This window comes from Heterodontus francisci, chromosome 13 (genome assembly GCF_036365525.1).
Source record: "Heterodontus francisci isolate sHetFra1 chromosome 13, sHetFra1.hap1, whole genome shotgun sequence".
NCBI classification, from domain to species: domain Eukaryota; kingdom Metazoa; phylum Chordata; class Chondrichthyes; order Heterodontiformes; family Heterodontidae; genus Heterodontus; species Heterodontus francisci.
Genome location: NC_090383.1, coordinates 98882069 through 98905775, shown reverse-complemented (window position 1 = coordinate 98905775; position 23707 = coordinate 98882069). Strand labels below are relative to the sequence as shown.

Below are 23707 nucleotides of genomic sequence, written 5' to 3'. Positions count from 1 at the left end.
TATTAGGCACATTCAGCATACACTGCACTAGGATCACACCCCAATTCGGGCATGATCCAATTTCTAAGCTATTACACATTCAATTTTACAAACACTGATAATTATGGCCGGAATTTATGTGTCCTGCAGCGTTCCTGACTGCGGGACTGGAAGTTGGCAGAACTTCCGCTTCTGCCATTTTTCCCACATCCCAGGCAATTCTATATGTAAATAAACAGTGCCGTGACAGGCACGGGAAGCACGTGCGATCATGCAGCGGGGACGGCTTTTCATTAGTGGAATCCTAACCTGCCATCACTCAGTCAAGCACTATGAGCATCACGGCTATAAAGCTTTCTGTGTTTCAAGCCTCAAGGAGCAGCAGCCGTTGTGTTATCTAAGTGTCTTCAGAGTTATCAAAATTAAATCTTTTACTTATTTTTAACTGCTTTTTCCTTCCTTAATTTCTGTAATCCGGCACCAACTTCTCATCATTTTTTTTCACTGCAGCAAGAGCAAAGAAAATGTCATCCAGCAGCCAGAGTTCCGCACCACGGTTCAGTGATGCCTCCCTGCAGGTTCTCCTTCAGGTTGTCAGGGAAAGGTGGGAGGTCCTCTTCCCTGCAGATGGCATCAGAAGACCCTCCCACCAAATCAAGGCGGCCTGGATGGAGGTAGCAGAGGAGGTCCCGAACCTTGGGGTGAGGTGGAGAACCTGGGTTCAGTGTCGCAAACATATCAATGACTTGCTCAGATCGGCGAGGGTAAGTGGCCTTGGCAAAGCAGTTCCACTGTTTTTCTCCTTGGCTCCATGTCTTTAAGACAGAGGGCAGACAAGGCATGTACTCGAATGCGTGAGCAACCTTGGTCCCACACACTTACTGATTGTGTGCAAAGTTGACGATTGGCATTTTTAAAGTGCTTGGATGTGCCGTGCGAAAGCCATTCTGGAATGAGTGATGTTGATGCATGTATACAATGGGTGTGATGCACCTTTTGACATGTCATTAAATCTGTCCTGTTTCCTTAAGGATAAATGTATCCACAACCAGCACGAGCAAAGACAGGTAGAGATGTTCCAGACATCAGGGTGCTGACACCGGCTGAGGAGGAGGTGTCAGAAATAGCAAGAGAGGAAGGAGGCAGGGCTATCGAAGATGGTGAGATCGAAGATGGACACTTAACCCTTTAACTCTAGAAGGCGAGCAGACAGAGGATATTCAATCACCAGTGCTGCAACTCCCCAGTAGGATGGAGCCATCAAGACCCCATTCCTCCAAAGGATGCCTGACACAGTCATCTACAGCAACAGGGCAGTGCACTGGAGCACACTGCCTCCATCACAGCTGCTAATGTTGAAGTAGCACCTAGACGTAGTGCCAGAAAACATAAAAATAGTTTTGAGCACCAAGGTGGCACGGGGTACTGTAAATATTGTGCAAATATTGCTGAAGTTTAAATACATCGTAATTTACTTTAATATTTGATGCACTCTCGTAAATCATTTGCTTTGTTTCAGTTGGAAAGGAAATGCTTATTTAAGGCCTATGGCAGGAACGCATCGAAGTTTGCAACGCATTTCATAAAGTGTCCAGTGTCCATTTATCATTGACATTTGAGCCCTCCGTCTTCAATGATGGCTATTTGTCGCTTGCAGATTTTTCACTATTTCACTACCTACATGCCTCACATTTGTGGTTCTCTGGTCACCCCCTTACTTTCCTTGCACTGGTGTGTTTTTGGTTTCATCGTAAACCAGACAAGATTTGATCTGCCGGTCACATCAAAGTGTTGCAACATTGTAGCTTCCTATATGTGCAGGTTAATGTCTTGATGCAGGACAATATTTCCAATGGAAAGGCAGGTTTCTTTTAATGAAGTTGATAGCATTCAGACCATTAGGCACATCTCCAGTGCAGGTTCATGTGCTATTGTCATTAGAGCCCTTCTTTTTGATTACAGTAATGAATAAGACCTCAGGCTTATGTGAACATATTTGGCGAATGCTCTTTTTCTCCTTCCAACAATCCTTTGGGAAGAGGCTTAATGTTGGCTGAAACGTGAAAATATAAGGTTTCCCTGATGTCCCTTGCATGTCTCTATATGCCCCTTATATCTATAACGGCATTGTTTGCATTGTTGTCCTCCTCACCCTCTTCATAGTCATCGTCATCTGAGGAGGACTGGTGTTCGTCCACCTGCGGAATGTTGCCGCGTCTAATTACCAGGTTGTGCAATGCACAGCAGACAATGATTATTCGTGAGACACTCGGTGATGCATAGTGAAGAGCAACCCCCCCCCCACCCCCATCCCCCAGACTCTCCAGGTCAAGGCAGCGGAAGTGTCTGGTAATGAGTGTCATCAACCTTGCGCAAAGGGGGTAACGCTTGTCAGCCAGGATCCAGCTGTCTACTTTGGCTGGTTCCTCAAAAACTCCTGGCAGTTGAGTTCCTCAAAATGAATGAGTCGTGACAGCTCCCTGGGAAACCTGTGCAAACATGCATTATTCTTCTGTGGTTGCAAACCAGTTGTATGTTCAAAGAGTGGAAGTCTTTGCGATTCACAAATGCAGCTGGCTGGTCCCAGGGAGTTGTAATGGCTACATTAGTGCAGTTGATCACCCCTTTCACTTTCGGAAGCCCAGCGATGGCGCTGAAGACTACTGACCTTGCTGCCTGGCTGTCTTCGTCTATAGGTAAGTAGATGAAATCATTGGCACGACGAAATAGGGCACTGGTCATCTCTTTGATACACCTATGGTTCGCAGACTGTGAATGCCACATATGTCACCTGTTGATCCCTGGAAGGCAGCGCTAGCAAAAAACTTCAGTGCAGCAGTATCCTTCAGAGCAACTGCCATGGGATTCCCACCAAACTCAAGTGGTTGCAGGTCATGCTGCAGGATCCTACAAATTTCACGTGACCATTTCACGTTGACATCCTTAGGTGTCTCTGGCATTGTTTCTCTGACATTTGAAGGTAATTTGTCTTTGTCCTGAGGATGTGATGACGTGCCAGTCTTCGATATTGCCATTCCTGGATGTTATCATTCGGAGCATCCTCACCTTCTTGTTCTGCCTGTTGCTGGTATTCAGGCATCATGCGTTGAGTGAAAAGAGCCCTTCTTAGTCACCCCCTCTGCTCATCTTCCTGTGGTAGTAGACAAATTGGGTGTATGAGACCCATATCACTGCAGCTTTGCAAATAATGAAATGATCAGAGTTTTCAAATTCAGCCTTCTGTTGTCAGTCAGCTGAACCATCGAGGCAGTGAGCAGTTCGCTTTTATGTGCCTTAAAATTGCAGCCAGCTGAAAATCCTACCCACCATCATTTGTCTCCTCCCACTTGCCTTGCAATCCTTCAGTGGCCACGTGGTTTGCATTATCGTTTGAGAAAATGGTACAATTTAAGGCATGTTTCCCCACCTTCCAACCTCCTCCTCCTACCTTCCAGCCTGCACCCATCACCCTTGACCCACCCAAGATAACCTTAACCCTTCCCTCTTTTACCATTGAACTTTCCCACATTAACTTGGACAGTGTCACAATCTATTTATTCATGCCATGCTTCCCCCCCATTCCTACTCCTGTTACCATTGAAATGCCAACTCCAACCCTTGATCCTCCTGAAATCCACCTTTAATGTCATTGCCGAGTCCAATTCCTCTCCCAATGATACCATAGAATACCCAACCCTAATTCTCCACCTTCCCCCCCATAGAATCAATTTGCCCCTACTGACTGTGACCGTTCCCACTGCCAGCCAGTACGCTGAATATGCCCCACAGGTCCCCGACGTTGACAGCACTCATCCCTCCCTTTAGGCCCCTCATGACCATCTGTTGACTGTATGCTCAAATCAACTTACCACCTTCGCAGCCACCTACATCCAGCTTCAGCAGCAAACCACTACACATCCTGGAAGCTGCCCTCCTCCCTCCCCCTCCATGCACCCGATCACCCTACCCCTTGTCCTCCCATGCTTCTCCATGCACCCAATTACCCCACCCTTTGCCTTCCCTGCTCACTCCCCTGCTACTCCAATGTACATCACCCCATGTCTTCGCCGCTACCCCCTGGGAAGAATCGCCCTTACTGGTGCTGAGCCTGGAGCCAAAAACCATTTCAATGTTGGCGGCCCTAGTGCTGATGAGTTCAAGAAAGTAAAACCTCAGACACAACTGCAGAAAGCTAACTGATGTACACCACATTTAAACAAATATGAACCAGGTGGCATGGGAATACTGCTCGCCGCTAACTTAATCTGGCAGGTCGGGCAAAATTTGAACTAAGTGTAGGGTAATGAGTATTCATGGTATGGAAATGAATGTAAAGCTGCAATCTGCAACCGTGTGGGGGGAGCCCTGGACTGCCACAAACATGCCACTGAATTAATATTGAAAAAAAAATCCCACCATCAGAAATCCGAAAAAACAACTCATGCCTGATTAAATCACCCCCCACGCCACCAAAGCCGCTCTTGCAGGGCCCATAAAATTCCCCCATGTCAAAGTTTTCTGAAGCCACAGTGGTACTAGAAACAATATTGTGCTGACATTGTAAGACAGCTGAAATATCATTTATATTGGCCTGATTTTTGTAAGCAATCCCTATAATGTTGAAACAATAGTATTAAACCTGGTGGTTATCTGTCAATGTGTTCACAAGTTATTGAGCTGAAAAACAATGAAATAGAGACAACTTAATTTTCAAAGGAAACCCACAAGCTGGTTTCACATCCCTTGTTGCTGCCAGTTTCAGAGTGAAATTGTGAGAAGTCTTGTTGTGTGATATAATACAACCAGCAGAGTTTGCTCCCTTTGCTTACCTATTTGTTCAATTACCAAATTTAGTTGCACCATTATCGGGAGGTGTGGATGGATGGCAAAGGGAAGAAGGGTACATGCACAAAAAGTTGGCCCAGATTGCTGACACTTCCTAGGAGGCAAAGGAACACTGGTATAGGCTTGGGAGCAGGCTACCAGTCTTCCCTCTTGGTCAAGGATGATGCATCGTCCAGGGATATCACAAAGAAGGGAATGGGGAGAAATATAAATATCTTCAACAGAGACTTATCTAAAAAAAAATCATCAAAATACATGACAAAATAATAGACATGACAATATATTAAATTGGATGCAATTTCACCAACAAATTACTATGTTATCTTAAAGTCTGTACAGTACATAGAAACATAGAAAATAGGAGCAGGAGTAGGCCATTAGGCTCTTCAAGCCTGCTCCGCCATTCATTATGATCATCGCTGATCATCGAACTCAGTAGTTCCGGCTTTCGCCCCATACCCTTTGATCCCTTTAGACCCAAGAGCTATATCTAACTCCTTTTTGAAAACATTCAATGTTTTGGCCTCAACTGCTTTCTGTGGTAGCACCATTCTCTGGGTGAAGAAATTTCTCCTCATCTCAGTCCTGAAAGGTATACCCCGTATCCTTAGACTATGACCCCTGGTTCTGGACTTCCCCACCATCAGGAACATCCTACCTGCATCTACCCTGTCAAGTTCTGTTATAATTTTATAGGTGTCTATAAGATCCCCCCTCACTCTTCTGAACTCCAGCGAATATAATCCTAACCGACTCAATATATTGTCAATCATATGTCAGTCCCGCCATCCCAGGAATCAGTCTGGTGAACCTTCGCTGCACTCCCTCTATAGCAAGAACATCCTTCCTCAGATGAGACCAAAACTGCACACAATATTCCAGGTGTGGCCTCTCCAAGGCCCTGTATAGTTGCAGCAAAACATCCCTGCTTCTGTACTTGAATCCTCTCGCTTTGAAGGCGAACATACCATTTGCTTTTTTACCGCCTATTGCACCTGCATGCTTACCTTCAGCGACTGGTGTACGAGAACACCCAGGTCTCGCTGCATGTTCCCCTCTCTCAGTTTATAGCCATTCAGATAATAATCTGCCTTCCTGTTTTTGCTACCAAAGTGGATAACCTCACATTTATCCACATTATACTGCATCTGCCATGCAATAGCCCACTCACTCAACTTGCCCAAATCACCCTGAAGCCTCTCTGCATTCTCCTCACAAGTCACCCTCCCACCCAGTTTTGTGTCATCTGCAAATTTGGAGATATTACATTTAGTTCCCTCATCTAAATCATGAATGTATGTTGTGAATAGCTGGGGTCCTAGCACCGATCCCTGTGGTACCCCACTAGTCACTGCCTGCCATTCGGAAAAAGACCCATTTATCCCTACTATTTGTTTCCTTTCCGCCAACCAATTTTCTATCCATCACAATACACTACCCCCAATCCCATATGCTTTAATTTTACATGCTAATCTCTTATGTGGGACTTTGTCGAAAGCCTTCTGAAAGTTCAAATAAACCACATCCACTGGCTCCCCCTCATCAACTCTACTAGTTACATCCTCTAAGAATTCCGGTAGATTTGTCAAGCATGATTTCCCTTTCGTAAATTCATGCTGACTCTGTCTGATTCTACCACCGTTCTCCAAGTGCTCTGCTATAAAATCTTTCATAATGGACTCTAGAATTTTCCCCACTACCGACATCAGGCTGACTGGTCTATAATTCCCTGCTTTCTCTCTACCTCACTTTTTAAATAGTGAGGTTACATTAGCTACCCTCCAATCTGTAGGAACTGTTCCAGAGTCTACAGAATCTTGGAAGATGACCACCAATGCATCCACTATTTCTAGGGCCACTTCCTTAAGTACTCTGGGATGCATACCATCAGGCCCTGGGGATTTATCGGCCTTCAAGCCCATCAATTTCCCCAACACCATTTCTCTACTAATACTGATTTCTTTCAGTTCCTCTCTCTCACTAAGCCCCGTGTTCCCCAACATTTCTGGTATGATCTTTGCGTCCTCCTTTGTGAAGACAGAACCAAAGTATGCATTTAGTTGGTCAGCCATTTCTTTATGCCCTATAATAAATTCCCCTGTTTCTGACTGTACATTTGTCTTCACCAATCTTTTTCTCTTCACATACCTATAGAAACTTTTACAGTCAGTTTTTATGCTCCCCACAAGCTTGCTCTTGTTACCAACTTAATTTCTATAGGTTAATTTCCTATGAGAATGTGTATAATATTTATCTAAATACTGAATTTAGTGAAAACCTGCCAAAGGCGGCTACAGTTTTTGTTGCACAACTAGAAAATATGGCACAGTGTGAGCAGCTATGTTGACTTTCTCCAAAACAAGATATTTTGTTAAAATAATTCATACACTTGATGTGAGTCGAGTTCCCTATTCACCCTATTGTGTACATTTTTGAAAATTCATTACCTGTTTGATTTGTTATTTGTATGCGAGCCCAAAGAGAGCCCAACACCAAGAATTAATGTCTCTTACCTCTGAACTCTTGATGGGGGTGCAAACACTCCATGTTTTGGTGGACAGGTGAAATACTGTACTTCCCCTACAGAGCCATCATTCTTGCCATTGGGTTTATCCAACTCAATCCCATACCAATAACCTACAAAATGACATATGAATGAGACTTACATAGTACAAAAAAACACTTGATTTTTATCTTCACATCTGGCCAGAATTTAATGGCCATAGGGTAGAAATTGAACCTCATAAAATGGCTGCAACGAGAGACAATTTTGGGGACCAAAGCATGCCCGTAAGATGTTCCATTAGATAGTTGGGCAGCCCATTTTTTAGGCATTCCTGGTGACTGACTAAAACAGGCATTAAGCCCTTTATCTTCCCTGGGAAGCTGAATAGTGATGTGCAGAGCAGGAGTTAGGCCAACTCTGCTTAGGATTCTTTAGCTGCTGCTGTACCTTAAAAGCAACAATTTTTTAAATCACTCTTGTGGAACCAGGAACAGCAAGAGTGCTCCCCGACCTCCATAGTTCTTCCTGCAGTGACCCTCCCACCCCCTCTGGGATTTTACTTCAGGCCGAAGCCAGCAAGACTAATAGCTCAATATTCATATTTTTTAAATGGGCTAGCTGCCTGTTGTGATGTGACAGGTGACAACAGCTCACCCAAATAATAATGAAGACTGAGGCCCAATTTTGGACTGGCGTCGGGCCTCCAAATTGGGGTGTATGTATTGTACAAAGAGCATGTCAGGTTCGAAAATGGGCTTAAGGAAATTTCCACCCCCAAGTGTCATAAGGTACAAATAATCTGTAAGAATTTTTTTTAAATATTAAGATAGATCATATACAATTTACCCTGTTGGCTATATCCAACCTACTCAATCAACCAGCTATCAGTTAAACCTTCAAGAATATTCAGCTTTGCAAAATTTCTTTGACACACAAAAGTAATTAATCAAATCTCCAGGATATCAGTCACAGCTGACTAATTGCATTTAATAGATGACTAACCTATGGTTCCAGGACCAATGAAACCACCACCTTCTATGAAGTATTTGATCACCTAAATCTTTCCTCATATCCTTCAATTGTAATCTTCAACAGATACAACTCTTTTTAAAGGAGTTAATTGACACAGCATTAACTGATTATGCTGTGAGTATTTTCCACATTTCCAGTACTCTTTGGGGTTGGAATTTTCCGATTTCTAGTTTATTACTATCATGGTATTAAATTTCAAAGACATTAATGTAGCAAATTAAAATTGCGTGTTATCAACCTGCCAATCTATTTTATCCAGTTTTTATGTCATTATTGTGTTTGAAGGAAATGTCCAACTATTAAGTACATTAAATTAAAAAATCTCAAAGATATTCTGTCAGAGGCAAATATATTTTCCTGTTTTATTTCTCTTGATTATTTGTAACATTGAAATAAATAAATCTTGCAATAAATAAACTCAAATTGTAATTTAGAGATTAACTACCAGAGTTGAATGACATGGATTTTTTTAAATTTATTCTCATGGTGAAGTAAAAAGTGTTACTTTACTTTTAAAGGCCTTTAGAAATTTGTTTCCAGTCTAGGTCTGATACAGAGATAAATGTGATAATGCACTTGTCTCATCTTATACTGGTCACGCTTTATCAGAGGAAATAAGATCAGGCTGGAAGAATTCATGGAATACCAGGAGTTAGATTTTTCATTTTTTGATATAGACTAAAGATAGTAAAAAAAGGGACTTTCATTTATATAGCACATTTAGAGACCTCAGGATATCCCAATGCTCTGAACGGCCAATCGCTCTTGTAGTGTAGGAAAATGAGACAACCAATCTGCACACCGCAAGGTCCCACAGAAAGCAATGACAGCAATGACCACATAATTTGTTTTAGTGGTGTTGGTTGAGGGTTAAATATTGGCCAGGACATTGGGAGAACTCCCCTGCATGTCTTTGAATAGTACCTTGAGGTTTTTTATATCCTCCTGACAAGGTAGATAAGGCTTCAGTTTAGCATTTTATCTAAAAAACAGAATATTCAACTTTGCAGCACTCCCTCAGTACTGCACTGAAGTGCCAGCCTAGATATGTGCTCAAGTCTCTGGAGTGCAGCTTGAATCCATAATCTTCCAATCAGAGACAGGAGTGCTACCACTGAGATAAGGCTGGCATTTCATAAAGGAGAAAGCATTATTAATTCTTTTTACATTAGAGAGTGTTTTAATTTAAATATTTTAAGTAACAACTTGTTTTATTCAACTTTTGTTATTAGCAGTAGAATAAGTACATTAGCAATTTCTAGCATTAATAACTGACCTATGAACAAACCCACTGTAACCTGACCCAATTAATGGATGTGACATAAACACTACAAATATAACTAGGCAGTCTATAACTTATTAATAATGAACATTCAATGTTTAACATTTTCAGCTAGACATTTTGCATCTCAATATCTGCAAAGGTGCTTGCCAGTAGAATTGTTCACTAGAGAATAAAGCTAAGGTGTATTTTGTGAAATTTCTAAGTAAATTTCAGCATCTGAAAAATGTCAAGGAAACTTTTAGTAGTCACGCAATGAATTATTTTTATAGGCCTGGTCTACTGCATCAGCAGTGGCATTATCAGGCATGATGGCATCTTGCTAGCATCGTCCTGGTGATCCAGGTTATGAAGCATATAATGTGCCACAAAATTTAAAATAGTTCTTGACACATACACTATCTCCAATGTTATCCAACACTGGAACCTTCCTTTAAGCATCCCAATTGCTTGCTCAATTCTAATAGTACTGTGTGTTTCAATGTAGCACTGGTAGTCCTCTAAGAGACAGCATGAGCTATGAGATTAGCAGGCATGCCTTATCACCCAACAGCCATCCTTGACACTGCTGTTGAAATAAAGCTGCATCACTGATTGCAAATGACCTGCACATTAAGGGGATAAATACCTTTGCAGCTGATGCAAATATGGTGACTTACATTTGGGGGCACACCACACAATGCCACATGGTTCCAATCAATAGGCCCCACAATTTTGAGGAATTGAATTTAACGATTCTGAAAAAAATATTGCTGACTCAGTCATGTGTCTGGGATCATTGCCGCAGTAGAAACCCAGCTGCATTGACAAAGAAAGCGTGAATATACAGTTTATCAGCTGATCTGGCAAAAGTCCCTGTGGCTTCCTGGACTGAGCCCGTACCATAAAGGTACAGAGCTGTGGTCATTTTGTCTGCCACAGTTAAACTATCTACGCTGTAGACTTTGCAGATCTGGCTGTCACAATGAGCAGAGTTTTCTAACGTTTCATGACTTAAGCATAACCTCCAGAGAAACAGCTCATGAGAAGATCTTAAAACATTCATCTGAGTTGATACATCCTGCCAGATGGGTACTGTTGGAATGATCTGGCTCTCTTCTGTTGCTACTCCATTAATCTCAATTCCTTTAGAGCTTCCTGCTGTTCCCCTTTCATCAATGGGAATCCCATTTTGCAAACTTCAAATACTTGCTCCCTAATTCCCTTTAAATACAAGCTTCTCCAAAGGTAATGGAGAATGTAGGAGACGGCTTCATGAATAAAATGATGCAAGAATCTTGTGCATTCCTGCAAATAATTATATCTGCCTTGCTGAGCAAGCCTTGGCAACTGCACTTGCTAAATAATGGCATAGAATTAAAAGCACATGGGAAGGCGGATGTTTCGGGCTTTAGCATAGATCTCATTTTCCTGCATTAACTTACATATCTCCAGCACTGAGTGGGCACTTTTTCAACTTGGCCTGATACCAGACAGAATATCTGATACGTTGACTGGAATTTTATGTTCCCCCATATCCCGGGAGCGGGCTGGAGGCTGGGACAGGGAGAGTGTGGGGGTGGAACCTAAAGTTGATTGGGAGGCAAATGCGCCGTTCCCATCACTAACCGCTCCCGCTGCAATTTTACCAGCAGCAGGGGAGGTGGCAAACAGCCCGCCTGCCCCAGGCCATTTTAAGGCCCTTAAGTGGCCAATTAATTGCCACTTAAGGGCCTCCTCCCACCGCACACAGCCACTTCGCCACCTGGGGAGGCCACCCAGCTAAACCTGGTGGCCTCCTTGCAGGCTGAGTGGAGGGCCTCCTGATCGGGCACCCTGTGCCCCATGGAGGAGCCCCTCTCCCACGGCACAAGCCACCCACCCCCCCATCCCCCGCTGCAATACTCCCTGCCCTCTTGATCGATCCCTACCCCCCTAGCTGGGGGCCAGCCAATTGTCCCTGGCGCGGCCCCACACACTGACCTCTATTCTGGGACCTTTTCCATCTAGCCAGTCCTGGCTGGGTGCAGTTCCAGTAGTGGCCACTGCTCCCAGTGGCGTTGCTGGGACTGAGGAACTGCCTGCCTGCTGATTTGCTGGCAGCTTTTGGAGGTGGGACTTCTTCTTTCAGAGGAGTGGAAGGCTCAACCACTTCCAATTAAGGGCCTGGGCCATGCAAAATCGCTGCATGGCTTCCATTTATACAACAGAGCTGCAAACACATGTTATGCGTCTCCAGGCCACTTGCCAACAAGGTGAATATTATTTTTGAAACAAAAACAAGAAATGCTGGAATCACTCAGCAGGTCTGGCAGCATCTGTGGAAAGAGAAGCAGAGTTACCGTTTCGGGTCAGTGACCCTTCTTCGGATTTCCAGCATCCGCAGTATTTTGCTTTTATTATATGAATATTATTTTTGGGTCACTGATGCTGGCAGCAGCCAAAGTAGGACTTCCAGGAGGTGGAGGTGATTAGGACAGATCAAGTGGGGGCCGGTAAAGGTCCCCTCCACAAACCATTGCTTTGGCTGACACTAAAAAGGTAAGTTTCTTAAAAAAATTCTCACCTGAAGGTGGAGCTAGGAGCAGAAGTGATCCGCCCGGGTCCACTGCAGCCCCAAAGCTGCTCTTGTGAAGTGCCTTGGGACCTTTTACTATGTTAAAGACGCTATATAAATGCAAGTTGTCTTGGCCAGATTTAGGGCTCAGAGGCCTCGCCCAATGGCAAAAGAGTTGGGGGCGAGGCCTCCGACACAAGGTAAAATTCCAGCCGTCATATCTGAGTTGAAATCTAGGATTGCCCTAAGTTCCTGTTCCTGCTAAGGCACAAATATTGACTTCCTTCCGCTAGAACCCAGAAATTTTGTTTCCAAAATGGCTGATATAATGCAACATTGTATACAGTGCTACTTTGAAATGCAGAATCATTATTTCTGAAGGATATGCATCCACAGCACCATGAAACACCATGAATAATTTAGCGTATGGCATGAAACGTTGGACCTAAGCAAATATTCCACAACATTCCCTAACAATATTTTAAATGGAATAAAACCCACATATAAAACATTAATCATCAAATTAATAAATGGTTTCAAAGGAGCTTTGGCCTTACCCTCAAGGTTTACAACATTATCTGAACTCATCTATTTGATTACTGCCTTGAGAGTGCTTCAAGGCATCCGTCAATGTTAATAACCTCTAGCTCTAAACCTGAAATCAGAAGTAAAATAAATATTGATTTGAAGGCAGTGGATACCTATCAGATGACCACCAACTGGGTAACTATAGCATTTTTAATGTTCAGAAGATTCTGAGTCTTTTTGGTCCTACCATTCCCTTTTGTAATTCTTCCCCTTGCTAAGTTAGGCTAACTTTTCATTCTAGTCTAAATTGTCTAAATCTGGCCAAAACAACTTGCATTTATATAGTGTCTTTAACATAGTAAAAGGTCCCAAGGCACTTCACAAGAGCAGCTTTGGGGTTGCAGTGGACCTGGGAGGATCACTTCTGCTTCTAGCTCCACCTTCAGGTGAGAATCTTTTAAGAAACTTACCTTTTTAATGTCAGCCAAAGCAATGGTTTGTGGAGGGGACCTTTACCGGCCCCCACTTGGTCTGTCCAAATCACCTTCTCCACCTCTTGGAAAACCTACCTTGGGCTGCTGCCAGCATCAGTGACCCAAAAATAATATTCATCTTGTTGGCAAGTGGCCTGGAGATGCATAACATGTGTTTGCAGCTTTGTTGCGGCCCAATTTCAATCTGCTCTTGCAGAGAGTGTTTACTGTGCCCAGTTCATGGTGGCAAACAGGTACTATACAATTTATATTCCTGCATGTCAATATTTATTCAACAATTCAAATAAAGGGAAAAGCATCACCACCTGCCATTGTGCAGTTGCAGGCTTTCCACCACTGCTGCCACTGTGGCTTGAACCACACATTCCTAACTACCAGTTTGCATTTTTGCCAACTGCTTTCTCTAACCTTTTCCTTTTCCTTTTTGGCCTCCTTGTCTCGAGAGACAATGGGTAAGCTCCGAGAGGTGGTCAGTGGTTTGTGGAGCAGTGCCTGGAGTGGCTATAAAGGCCAATTCTAGGGTGACAGACTCTTCCACAGGCGCTGCTGGTACAGTTGGTTGTCGCGGCTGTTGCACAGTTGGCTCTCTCCTTACACTGCTGTCTCTTTTCCTGACAACTGCTGAGTCTCTTCAACTCGCCTCTCTTCAGCCCCACCTTTATAGCTGTCCGCCAGCTCTGGCAATCGCTGGCAACTGGCTCCCACGACTTGTGGTCAATGTTGCAAGACTTCATGTTGCATTTGCAAACGTCTTTAAAGCGGAGACAAGGATGGCCGGTGGGTCTGATACCAGTGATGAGCACGCTGTACCATACGTCCTTGGGGATCCTGCCATCTTCCATGCGGCTCACATGACCAAGCCATCTCAAGCGCCGCCTGCTCAGTAGGGCGTACATACTGGGGATGTTGGCTGCCTCAAGAACTTCTGTGTTGGAGATATGGTTTTGCCACCTGATGCCAAGGATTCTCCGGAGACAGCAAAGATGAAATGCGTTGAGATGTCGCTCTTGGATGACATACATTGTCCAGGCCTCGCTGCCGTAGAGCAAGGTACTGAGGACACAGGCTTGATACACTCGGACTTTTGTGTTCCGTGTCAGTGCGCCATTTTCCCACACCCTCTTGGCCAGTCTGGACATAGCAGCAGACGCCTTTCCCATGAGCTTGTCTCTAACCACTTCCAGTTAAACTGTGTAATTTATTCAACCACAGTCTTTCCCATTTTCTCTAACTCCTGCTTCTAAGTCCCATTTTGCGCCATGGTCTTGGCATGACTCATGCACTGCCAAGTTCCAGCCTGCTGCTTCATCGTTTTCTGCCCCCAGTCTGCCTATCCATTTCTCCAATCACCTCCCATCCTTTCAGGCTGGGCACCCTACCTGTTATTTGCATTATAAAGACTCATTGTGCTTTCAGAACTGAAGTTCAAGTTTCCTAACAAAGATCACAGTGGCGCAGTGGTTAGCACCGCAGCCTCACAGCTCCAGCGACCCGGGTTCAATTCTGGGTACTGCCTGTGTGGAGTTTACAAGTTCTCCCTGTGTCTGCGTGGGTTTCCTTCGGGTGCTCCGGTTTCCTCCCACATGCCAAAGACTTGCAGGTTGATAGGTTAATTGGCCATTATAAATTGCTCCTAGTATAGGTAGGTGGTAGGGAAATATAGGGACAGGTGGGGATGTGGTAGGAATATGGGATTAGTGTAGGATTAGTATAAATGGGTGGTTGATGGTCGGCACAGACTCGGTGGGCCGAAGGGCCTGTTTCAGTGCTGTATCTCTAAACTAAAACATCACAGATGACCCTGGGTTGTGCAGGAAAGATAACAGACATACTAGGAGTGACAAATAGGCAGCAGGCCCTGGTCCAATGGTGCATTGAAATGACAAGCTCAATGGAGGAAATGCCTTTTTTATAGATGATAGAAGATTGTGGTTGAGAGACTTGGGGAGAGCAGGGAAAGATAGTCTTCCCCAAATCCATAGTTGCAGTGGTGCTTCTTTCTCTAGTTTCTCTCCTTTCCTCCTTCATGCCCTCTTTGAGCTCATCTTGTCGATGAGACGCACCTCCTGCTCCCTCAACCCTATTCCTACCAAACTTCTGACCACACAATTTCCCTTCCTGGCCCCCATGTTAGCTGATATTATTAATGGTTCAATGTCTATTGGTACTGTCATCCCTTCCTCCTTCAAATCTGTTGTCATTGCTCCTCTCCTAAAAAAAAACCCACCCTTGATTCCTTTATCCATGTAAATAAACTACAGCTCTAACCAGGGCAAATCTGGTCCCTTAATCAAGGGAGAGCAAACCGCTGCCATGGCCAGACGTCAGGCTGCCGCTATTTAAGCCCGACCAAAAACCCATAAAAATGGGTGAAAACTGAAAAAAACATTCCCACGCAGCCCCATCTCCAATCTTCCTGTCCTCTTCAAATCCATTAAACATGCTGTCTTCCCCAATGGCAACTTTCCCAGAATACCTCCAATCAAGTTTCCGCGCTGACACAGTAATGAAACTGCTCTTATCAAAGTCACAAATTATATTTGTATAAATATAAACTATAAACATAAACTGGTAAACTATCCTGCATCATCCTTCTCGACCTGCCTTGACATGCCTGACCACAGCATCCTCCTCCAATGCCTCCTCCTTCATCCACCTGAATTTGATTGCATTTGCCTGGTTCCATTCTTATCTATCCAGTTGTAGCTAGAGAATTACCTGCAATGGTTTCTCTTCCCACTCCTGCATCATTACCTCTGAATCCCCCAAGGATGTATCCTTGGCCTCCTCCAATTTTCCGAAAACATGTCAAGTTTACGCAGACAACACCCAGCTCTACCTCACCACCACTTCTCTCAACCCCTCCACTGTCTCTAAATTGTCAGACTATCTAACATCCAGTACCGGATGAGCAGTTATTCCCTCCAACTAAATATTGGGAAGGCCAAAGCCACTGTCTTCGGTCCCCTCCACAAACTCCATCCACAAACTCCATTCCCAAGCCACTGACTCCACCCTCTCTCTGGCAACTGTTTGAGGCTGAACTAGATTGTTTGCCATTTCAGTGTCGTATTTGACCGCCAGATAAGCTTCCGACCACATATATGCACCGTTACTAAGACTGCCTACTTCTACCTCTGTTACATTGCCCAACTTCGCCCTGCCTCAGCTCATCTGCTGCTGAAACACTCATCCATGCCTTTGTTGCCTCTAAACTTGACTATTCTATTGCTCTGTAGGCTGGTCTCCCAACATCCACCGTCCATAAACTTAAGTTCATCCAAAACTCTGCTACCCGTATCCTAACTGACATCAAGTCCCGTTCACCGATCACCCTGTGCTCACTGACCTACATCGAACAATACCTCAATTTTAAAATTCTCATCCTCATTTTGAAATCCCTCCATGGCCTGTCCCTTTCCTTTCTCCGTAACCTCTTCCAGTCCTACAACCCTCAGAGATATGTGCTCCTCCAATTCTAGCATCTTGCGCATCCTCTATTTTAATCACTCCACCATTTCTGGGCATGCTTTCAGCTGCCTAAACCCTAAACTCTGAAATTCCCTCCTTAAACCTTTTTGCCCATCTACCTCTCTGTCCTCCTTTAAAACACTCCTTAAAACTTACCTCTTTGACCAAGCTTTTGATCCTCTATCCTAATGTCTCCTTATGTGGCTCGATGTCAAATTTTGTTTGATAATGCTCCTATGAGACTTTTTATTATGTCAAGGCGCTATACAAATGCAAATTGCTGTTATTGGTAGAGATGTTTGGAAATGGTGAGATAGGAGGAAGATCAGCAGGAGTGCAGAGAGACAATTGCAGAATGGCAGGCCTTGCAAAGATCAAAGACCAGGCCGAGAAGAAGCATGGAAAGTGAGCAGGAAAGAGGACAGACAACATATTCTTTAAGATCTACTAATGCTTTAATGAAAACAGATGAGTATTCTCATTTGTTATAGCAAGTGAGGATTTATTTGCTTTGTTGAATCCAATTGACCTACCCGGTGCAAAGTTTGTTTTCCCGTAGAATCGTATCATTCCATTCCTCTGCCCAACCACAACCACACGATCTCCAATTTGCATATCAGTCTTATCAGTCTCATCGCAGGCCAGGCTGCCAACAGATGGAGCTCGCTTCCGCAAACCTAATTTAATCAATCAAAATGTGAAAAGTCAAATCAAATTGCATTTTAACATGATTACTATTTATTAACTCTTCCTCTATATTTTCCTCTCAGCAATATTATCCTCCTCCGTGTTGTGTGAAGCATAAATTTATGTCTTTATGTGGTTTTTTAAAATACCAATAGTTAAAATGGAGGCTATCTCCTTCAAAATGGAAGACATCAGACTGCTGGTCTGTGGGAAAAGGGGAAATGACTTGTGGTGGCAGATCAATCATCATCATCATCAAAAATAACATGCATTCATATAGCATCTTCTAATGTAGAAAAACACCACAGAGGTGTAATCAAAAATTGACACCGAGCAAAAGAAGGAAATATTAGGAGGGACGATGAAAAGCTTGTCAAAAAGGTAGGTTTTCAGAAAGAGCATGATGTGGAGAGGCAGAGGAGTTCAGGGAGGGAATTCCAAAGCAAGAGCCTTGGCAGCTGAAGGTACAGCTGAAAAAGTAGGGGGGGGGGGGGGAACGATGCAATAGGCAAGAGTCAGAGAAATGGAGTATTTGGGGGGAGGGATTTGTAAGGCTGGAGAAGGTTACGGAAACAGATAACGGACAAAACCACGAGGCATTCGGAGACTGGAAGCCAGTACAGATAGGTAGATATAGGGGTGATGGTTAAGCAGGATAGGATTTGGCAAGCAGAATAATTTTTTGGATGTGCTTATGTTTACAGAGCATGGAGGGTGAGAGGTTAGCTAGGTGGTGACACAGTCATGGATGAGGATTCAGCTGCAGATGATCTTAAAGAGGTGGGACAATGGCAAAGTTATGATGAAATAGGGCAGTCTTTATGATTGAGAAGACATGCAGTAGGAAACTCAGCTTGGAGTCAAATAGGATGCCACTTTTGCTAACAGTCTGCATCAGCCTGAGACAGTGGCTACAAAGGAGGTCGGATTCAGTGGCTAGTGTATGGACTTTGTGAGGGGACAGAGGACAACGGATTCAGCCTTCCCAATATTTAAATGGACAAAAATGCGGTTCTTCCAATATTTGATCTTGCATAATGGTTTCGATTTTAACCCTACCCCCACCTTGATGGGCAGAAAAGGGTCGGGCGAGGAGTCAATATCCTAAAATCATGACCCTGGCTCCAAGCCACTGTGTTCCCGGCTGCTGTAATGTTAGCGGCGGTGATTCAAGTCCTGGACAAAGCCCTGCTAAAAGCAGGTTGTGGCCCACTTAAGATTCAAAAGTCCTGGCTTAACTTGTAAGATCCACACAGGGGAATCTGCGCTGTCTACTGGCGACAGCAGCAACAAGGTGGAGGAGCTGGCTGACCAGAAGAGGCCCAAGTAAGGTCTATTACTTTGCCTATCTTGAAATCCTTATAGGCCAGGAGCAACAGGAGTGTTGCCCTTAGATCCATCAAGGACTCCTTGGTCCTCCACAGCCCTGTCATTTCCCCGATTGCCAGGGGATTTCCAGCACCAGCATCCTCACAATCTCTCATCAAGAGGAAATTCCGCCACTGGTCTGATCTTCAATCAACAGGACATCCTGGCCTGCCCCTCATATTACAAATCATGAACACAAACTGACTCCTGGGGTCTGTTCCACAGAGATGCAGATTTTAGCTCATAAAGTGCTTGGTCTGCTTATGTAAATTTCTGTATAGTGTTGTAAAATATGTTTTCAGGACTTATAGTTGAATTATGGACATAGATTCACCTGGAATCTTGAATAGATATTGAACTTTACGTTTTTTTTAAAAGAAATCACCAGAAGGTTCCTGGACTTGTTTTACTAAAAGGTACCTGTCTGTGGATAATCACCCAGCGGGGGTTGTTTTTGACTTGGGGAGATGTTTACAAAGAAGTGACAGATCAAGATTTATAGAGGTCAGGAAGCTTGACTTCTGGAATGTTTTTAGTTTCAATTTGAACTGTTACAAAAGACAGTTGGTTTTTGCCTGCCAAGAACACCCAGCTCATCTCTCTCTTGAAAAGAAACCCTACATTTCCAGTGTGTCAGCTTTCTATTTCCAACTGTATTTGAAGAAACCCTGCTTATCGAATGAGTGAGAACTGAAACTTTCTTGCTGTATTTCTGCTGTAAGACCTATCTGAAGCCTCTGTAGTTGCATTTCTTGGAAAGCCTACCCAAACTGATCTTCAACATCCCCCGGAAAGAACTGTTCTAGGAACATCCCAATGACAGCCGTCTAAACGCATTTGGGATGCCAAACCAAAACCAAGGACATGTATTCCACCTAAGTTTTTTTTGTTTTCTTTGTAACAGCGGTATAAACAAAAATCCCTTTTATTTTTTCCGGTTAACTGGTGTATGTATGTGTGTGAAGGCCTAAGATAAATAAGGGGCTTTAATATTTCAATTTGTGTATGTTTTACTTGGTTAAGACTTGTTTTATAATAAACTGATAATTTTAATGTTTATTAAAGAAATCTGGTTGGTGTGTTTTATTCTGAGAAAAATAGAGTATATGATTGACGGTATTGGTAAGTGGGAAAATTTAAATATATGTTGTGACCTGTGGAGAAGTGGGACTAGAATAAACAGTGCACTCCTCCCACCTCAGTCGTAACAATAGCCATGAACAGACCTGAACAAAGGTGTTGGAAAAAGTCAAATCTGTAAAAGGCATAAATTTTCTCCTGGAATATAAATCCACCAGCACTGAGCACCCTCAGTCCAAATGACAATTATACATATGAGAGTTTTGAAGGGCTATTTCACCACAGGACACTTCACAGCTCCGAGGCTGATACTGTTCTTCCTCAACATCAGGACATGCACTTCCAGTGGGTGTAGTAGTTAGGAGCAGGATTCTCTGCTGATTTTCCTGGGGTGCCAAAACGATTGTAATGCTCTTACTACCACTCTGGCTATAATTATCTAACGCAGGAAAGACCAGGGGTGGAATTCATACCCACCACCGCACCCGCCCCCCCCCCCCCACCCACCCACCACCTAACCATGTTCACAGTGAGAACCGTGAGAGCACGCAACTATTGAAAGTAATTCTACAGATTGTAAATCTGGGGAGGCGGTGGCCTAGTGGTATTATCACTGGACTAGTAACCCAGAGACCCAGAGTATTTCTCTGGGGACATGGGTTCGAATCCCACCACAGCAGAAGGTGGAATTTGAATTCAATTAATAAATCTGGAATTTAAAGATAGTCTAATGATAGCCATGAAACCATTGTTGATTGTTGTAAAAACCCATCTGATTCACTAATGTCCTTTAGGGAAGGAAATCTGCTGTCCTTACCTGGTCTGGCCTACATGTGACTCCAGATCCACAGCAATGTGGTTGACTCTTACATGCCCTTGAAATGGCCTAGCAAGCCACTCAGTTCAAGGACAATTAGGGGTGGGCAATAAATGCTGCCCTGGCCTGCGACACCCACATCCCATGAAAGAATTTTAAAAAATCTTCTTACAATGTCATATAACAATGTAAAATTTATTAGATTCGTAAGCCTTACTTATGAGTACTTTGCAAACTTATTTTTTCACTGGCTAAACATATATTTAGGTTTGGAGAAACAATGTATGCTAAATCAGGAGCAACAAATGTTTATATTTAGTGCCTTTGTAATACCTGTGTCATAGTTCAAAATAGCTACACTTGGTGAAAATGTATAACTATAGTCATACCTAATATTATCTATCACTTGTCAGCTACAGGGTTCATCCAGTCACAGCATGGAACAAACTTCCAACATGTCCACGATGTAGCAGTCAGCTACCTGTTCCTGCACACCAATGGTGCTTGTAATACAGCCTGGAACCATTGGTGGCTCACCTCTCCTTCGTCTGTGGCCTGAAGCAGAGTTGCCGCTCCAAGTAACTGTGGGCCTACATTGACAAGCCACCAGTTCTACGATGTCACTGTCACCAGAATTGAAGGGCAAGAGCGAGAAAGAAATATGGGATAGTTTTAACCTAAGGTTCCGCCTGGAAGCCCACAGGGTCGGGTTTTACACCCCACCCAATATTACTCTCCCTGACTTCAATGCAGAATTAAATCAGGCATGGGGTAAAACCATGGTAAAAGCATGGTGAGGCACCTGGCCTCATTTGCTGCTTGATGGGTGGGTTGGGCTAAAATATCCCCCATAGTATTGAAAAAAACCTAAAATAAGCACGTGCTATGACTCTGAGAGATGCTCCTGAGTAGCTCACTCCTTAGGACTAATTACATTGTGACTCTCAAATGCATGAAAGTTAATAAGCTTCACTATTGTATATATTCTTTTCAATAATTGAACTATTTTCCTGATTGCGCTATCTTAATCTTGTGCAATTAACATTTAATATTTGTAGCATTTCATGAATGAAATGTGCTTAAAATACTGTATAATAGGTTTCATTTGCAAAATAGTACACCTGGATGCCAGCCACATTATTCTACTATAATGAGAGTTTTCACAACGTCACAATTGAAGGTTGAATGGATTATAGTAACTACTAACTACTTAGATGCAGTATTAGTTTCGTTTTTGAAGACACAGGGGTCAATTTTAGCTCCTCCTGCCTGGTGGCAACCTCATGGAAGGGCAATTAAAATTGAGCGGAGGACCTACCACCTTTTTCCCACCTCGATCTGGCCAACTGCAATTTAAAATTGCAGGCAGCAAAAAGAATCCACCCCAGCCAGTGGGATCCTATTCAAATATGCAGAATGAACTCTGATGATGTCATTGGTGCCCAATCTTCTATTTTAGCTGGAGGCCTGAATGGTGGAACAGTGGTGGCATTCACACCAAAACAAGCTGACCAGGATGAGGAATCAGGGCCAGAATAAGCCCAGCAAGGAAAGTTTAAAAAAAAGATTTACTTTCCTTACGGCATGAGGGCGTCTCTGCCCCGCCTCCTCCCACCCTCGCAGCAAGGATTCCCCATCAAGAGCATTTATGTTGTGCGGGGGCCATTTCACTGGATTCCAGATAGAAAGCTGTTTTCGTCAGGACGTCAGTGAACAGCATACAAATGAGGTTCTCCATCAAAATAGGCTGAGCCTCACTGCTAAGGCCTCCGGAAAGGCCAGTCGTTCGCTAGGCTACATTGCTGCCCAGGAATTAATATCAAGCCCGTAAATTCTACCTCATTTAATCTTTATAATGTCCAGTGACGTCTTATGTTGGCTATTGGCAATTCTCACAGTTGCTCTGCCTACACCATTTAAGCAATACAAAGGTATGAGTTAGTGCACAATTAAAGTGCCATGGTGATGCGCATTAGACAGTAATTAATTCACTTTACATGCACTGCACTTCCAAATTGGAAAATCCATTGAAGTTGTCTTGACATATTGTGGTCCTGGTTCAGTTTGTTTAAATAAATTCATTTGACTGTAAATTTTTCTTCTAATAATGTAATGATTAACTGTTTAAAATAGTTTTATCTTTAGTGAACATAAATAAATACCCGGGGTGGTCCTGGTGCTAGCAGGTACTGGTTTAGTTGCCATCTTCTTTGAGTTGGCCAAGTTGCGTTGTCGTGTGGCTGGCTGCCTTTGTCTGGATTGTCTACTCTCTATTGAAGAGGTAGAGGAGGAGGAGGTGCAGAATGACCCGGGCAGAGAAGCTGGATAGACAGCATATGTTGGAACAGAGAGAAAGGAAGAATGTGAGAAAAGGGAACAAGGCAAATTAAAGGCTCAGAAATACAGAAGTTAAAGGCAAGTAAAGCACAATAGATCAAATCAAACTTTAGCATGCAACTGACATAAAATTCAAATATTTAAGTTTTTATTAATTGAAGGGCTTTTTTCAGTAGAGAAGGATCTGTGTAAATGCAATTTTGTTCTTGACCTTTTCCATCTTTCATTTTGCTATTTTGGACATTTCTTTTTCCTTTCAGTATGTTGGCATTTTTGCTTCTTTAGTTTTGATTTGATTCTTCAAAGAACTTTCATATAGAAGTATTTCATGAATTACTGAATGAAAACGACCAAGGTCAACCTAGTTGACTTTCTACCAACCTGGTAGTTGCACTAAAGAATGATAATAGAGTTCTTGACTAATCATAACAATCAATACCTATCAATTAGTGTACAACAGACCCAAGCATGATATCATGAGAGCCACAGTGATGGAGAGCTTTGGGAACCACGGGCCTAAAGTTACCTGATACTTCCAAGCATGCAACACTTAGCACATTTCAGCTACTATGGAAGCCCAGAAGTCAGAAAATGACGTGCACAGTGCTTCTGGCCACTTCTAGCACAGCGTTCCATGCAGGGATAGGTACCGACATGTGGCACCACGGATATTTGACAAAATTATTGAGTCAGCCACGAACATGGGGCAATTAATCTGTATATAATGTGTATAGCCAATCTAATG

At 43.3% G+C, this 23707-nt stretch overlaps 1 protein-coding gene across 13 annotated transcripts in view; it reads right to left on the bottom strand.

Moving 5' to 3' along the window:
• LOC137376532 (CAP-Gly domain-containing linker protein 4-like) overlaps positions 1-23707 on the bottom strand; it is a 373251-nt gene that overhangs the window by 107058 nt on the left and 242486 nt on the right. For 10 of the 13 annotated variants that reach the window (XR_010976270.1, XM_068045264.1, XM_068045256.1 and 7 more), the window contains 3 exons: positions 22788-22946; positions 17207-17350; positions 7338-7461 (listed from right to left, as the gene is read on the bottom strand). Coding sequence is in view for 12 of the 13 variants with exons in the window: in XM_068045264.1 (XP_067901365.1) it covers positions 7338-7461; positions 17207-17350; positions 22788-22946 (427 nt within the window). In the remaining variant the exon portion in view is untranslated. The remainder of the gene's footprint in view (positions 1-7337; positions 7462-17206; positions 17351-22787; positions 22947-23707) is intronic. The other 3 variants (XM_068045260.1, XM_068045261.1, XM_068045265.1) reach the window with 2 other exon arrangements.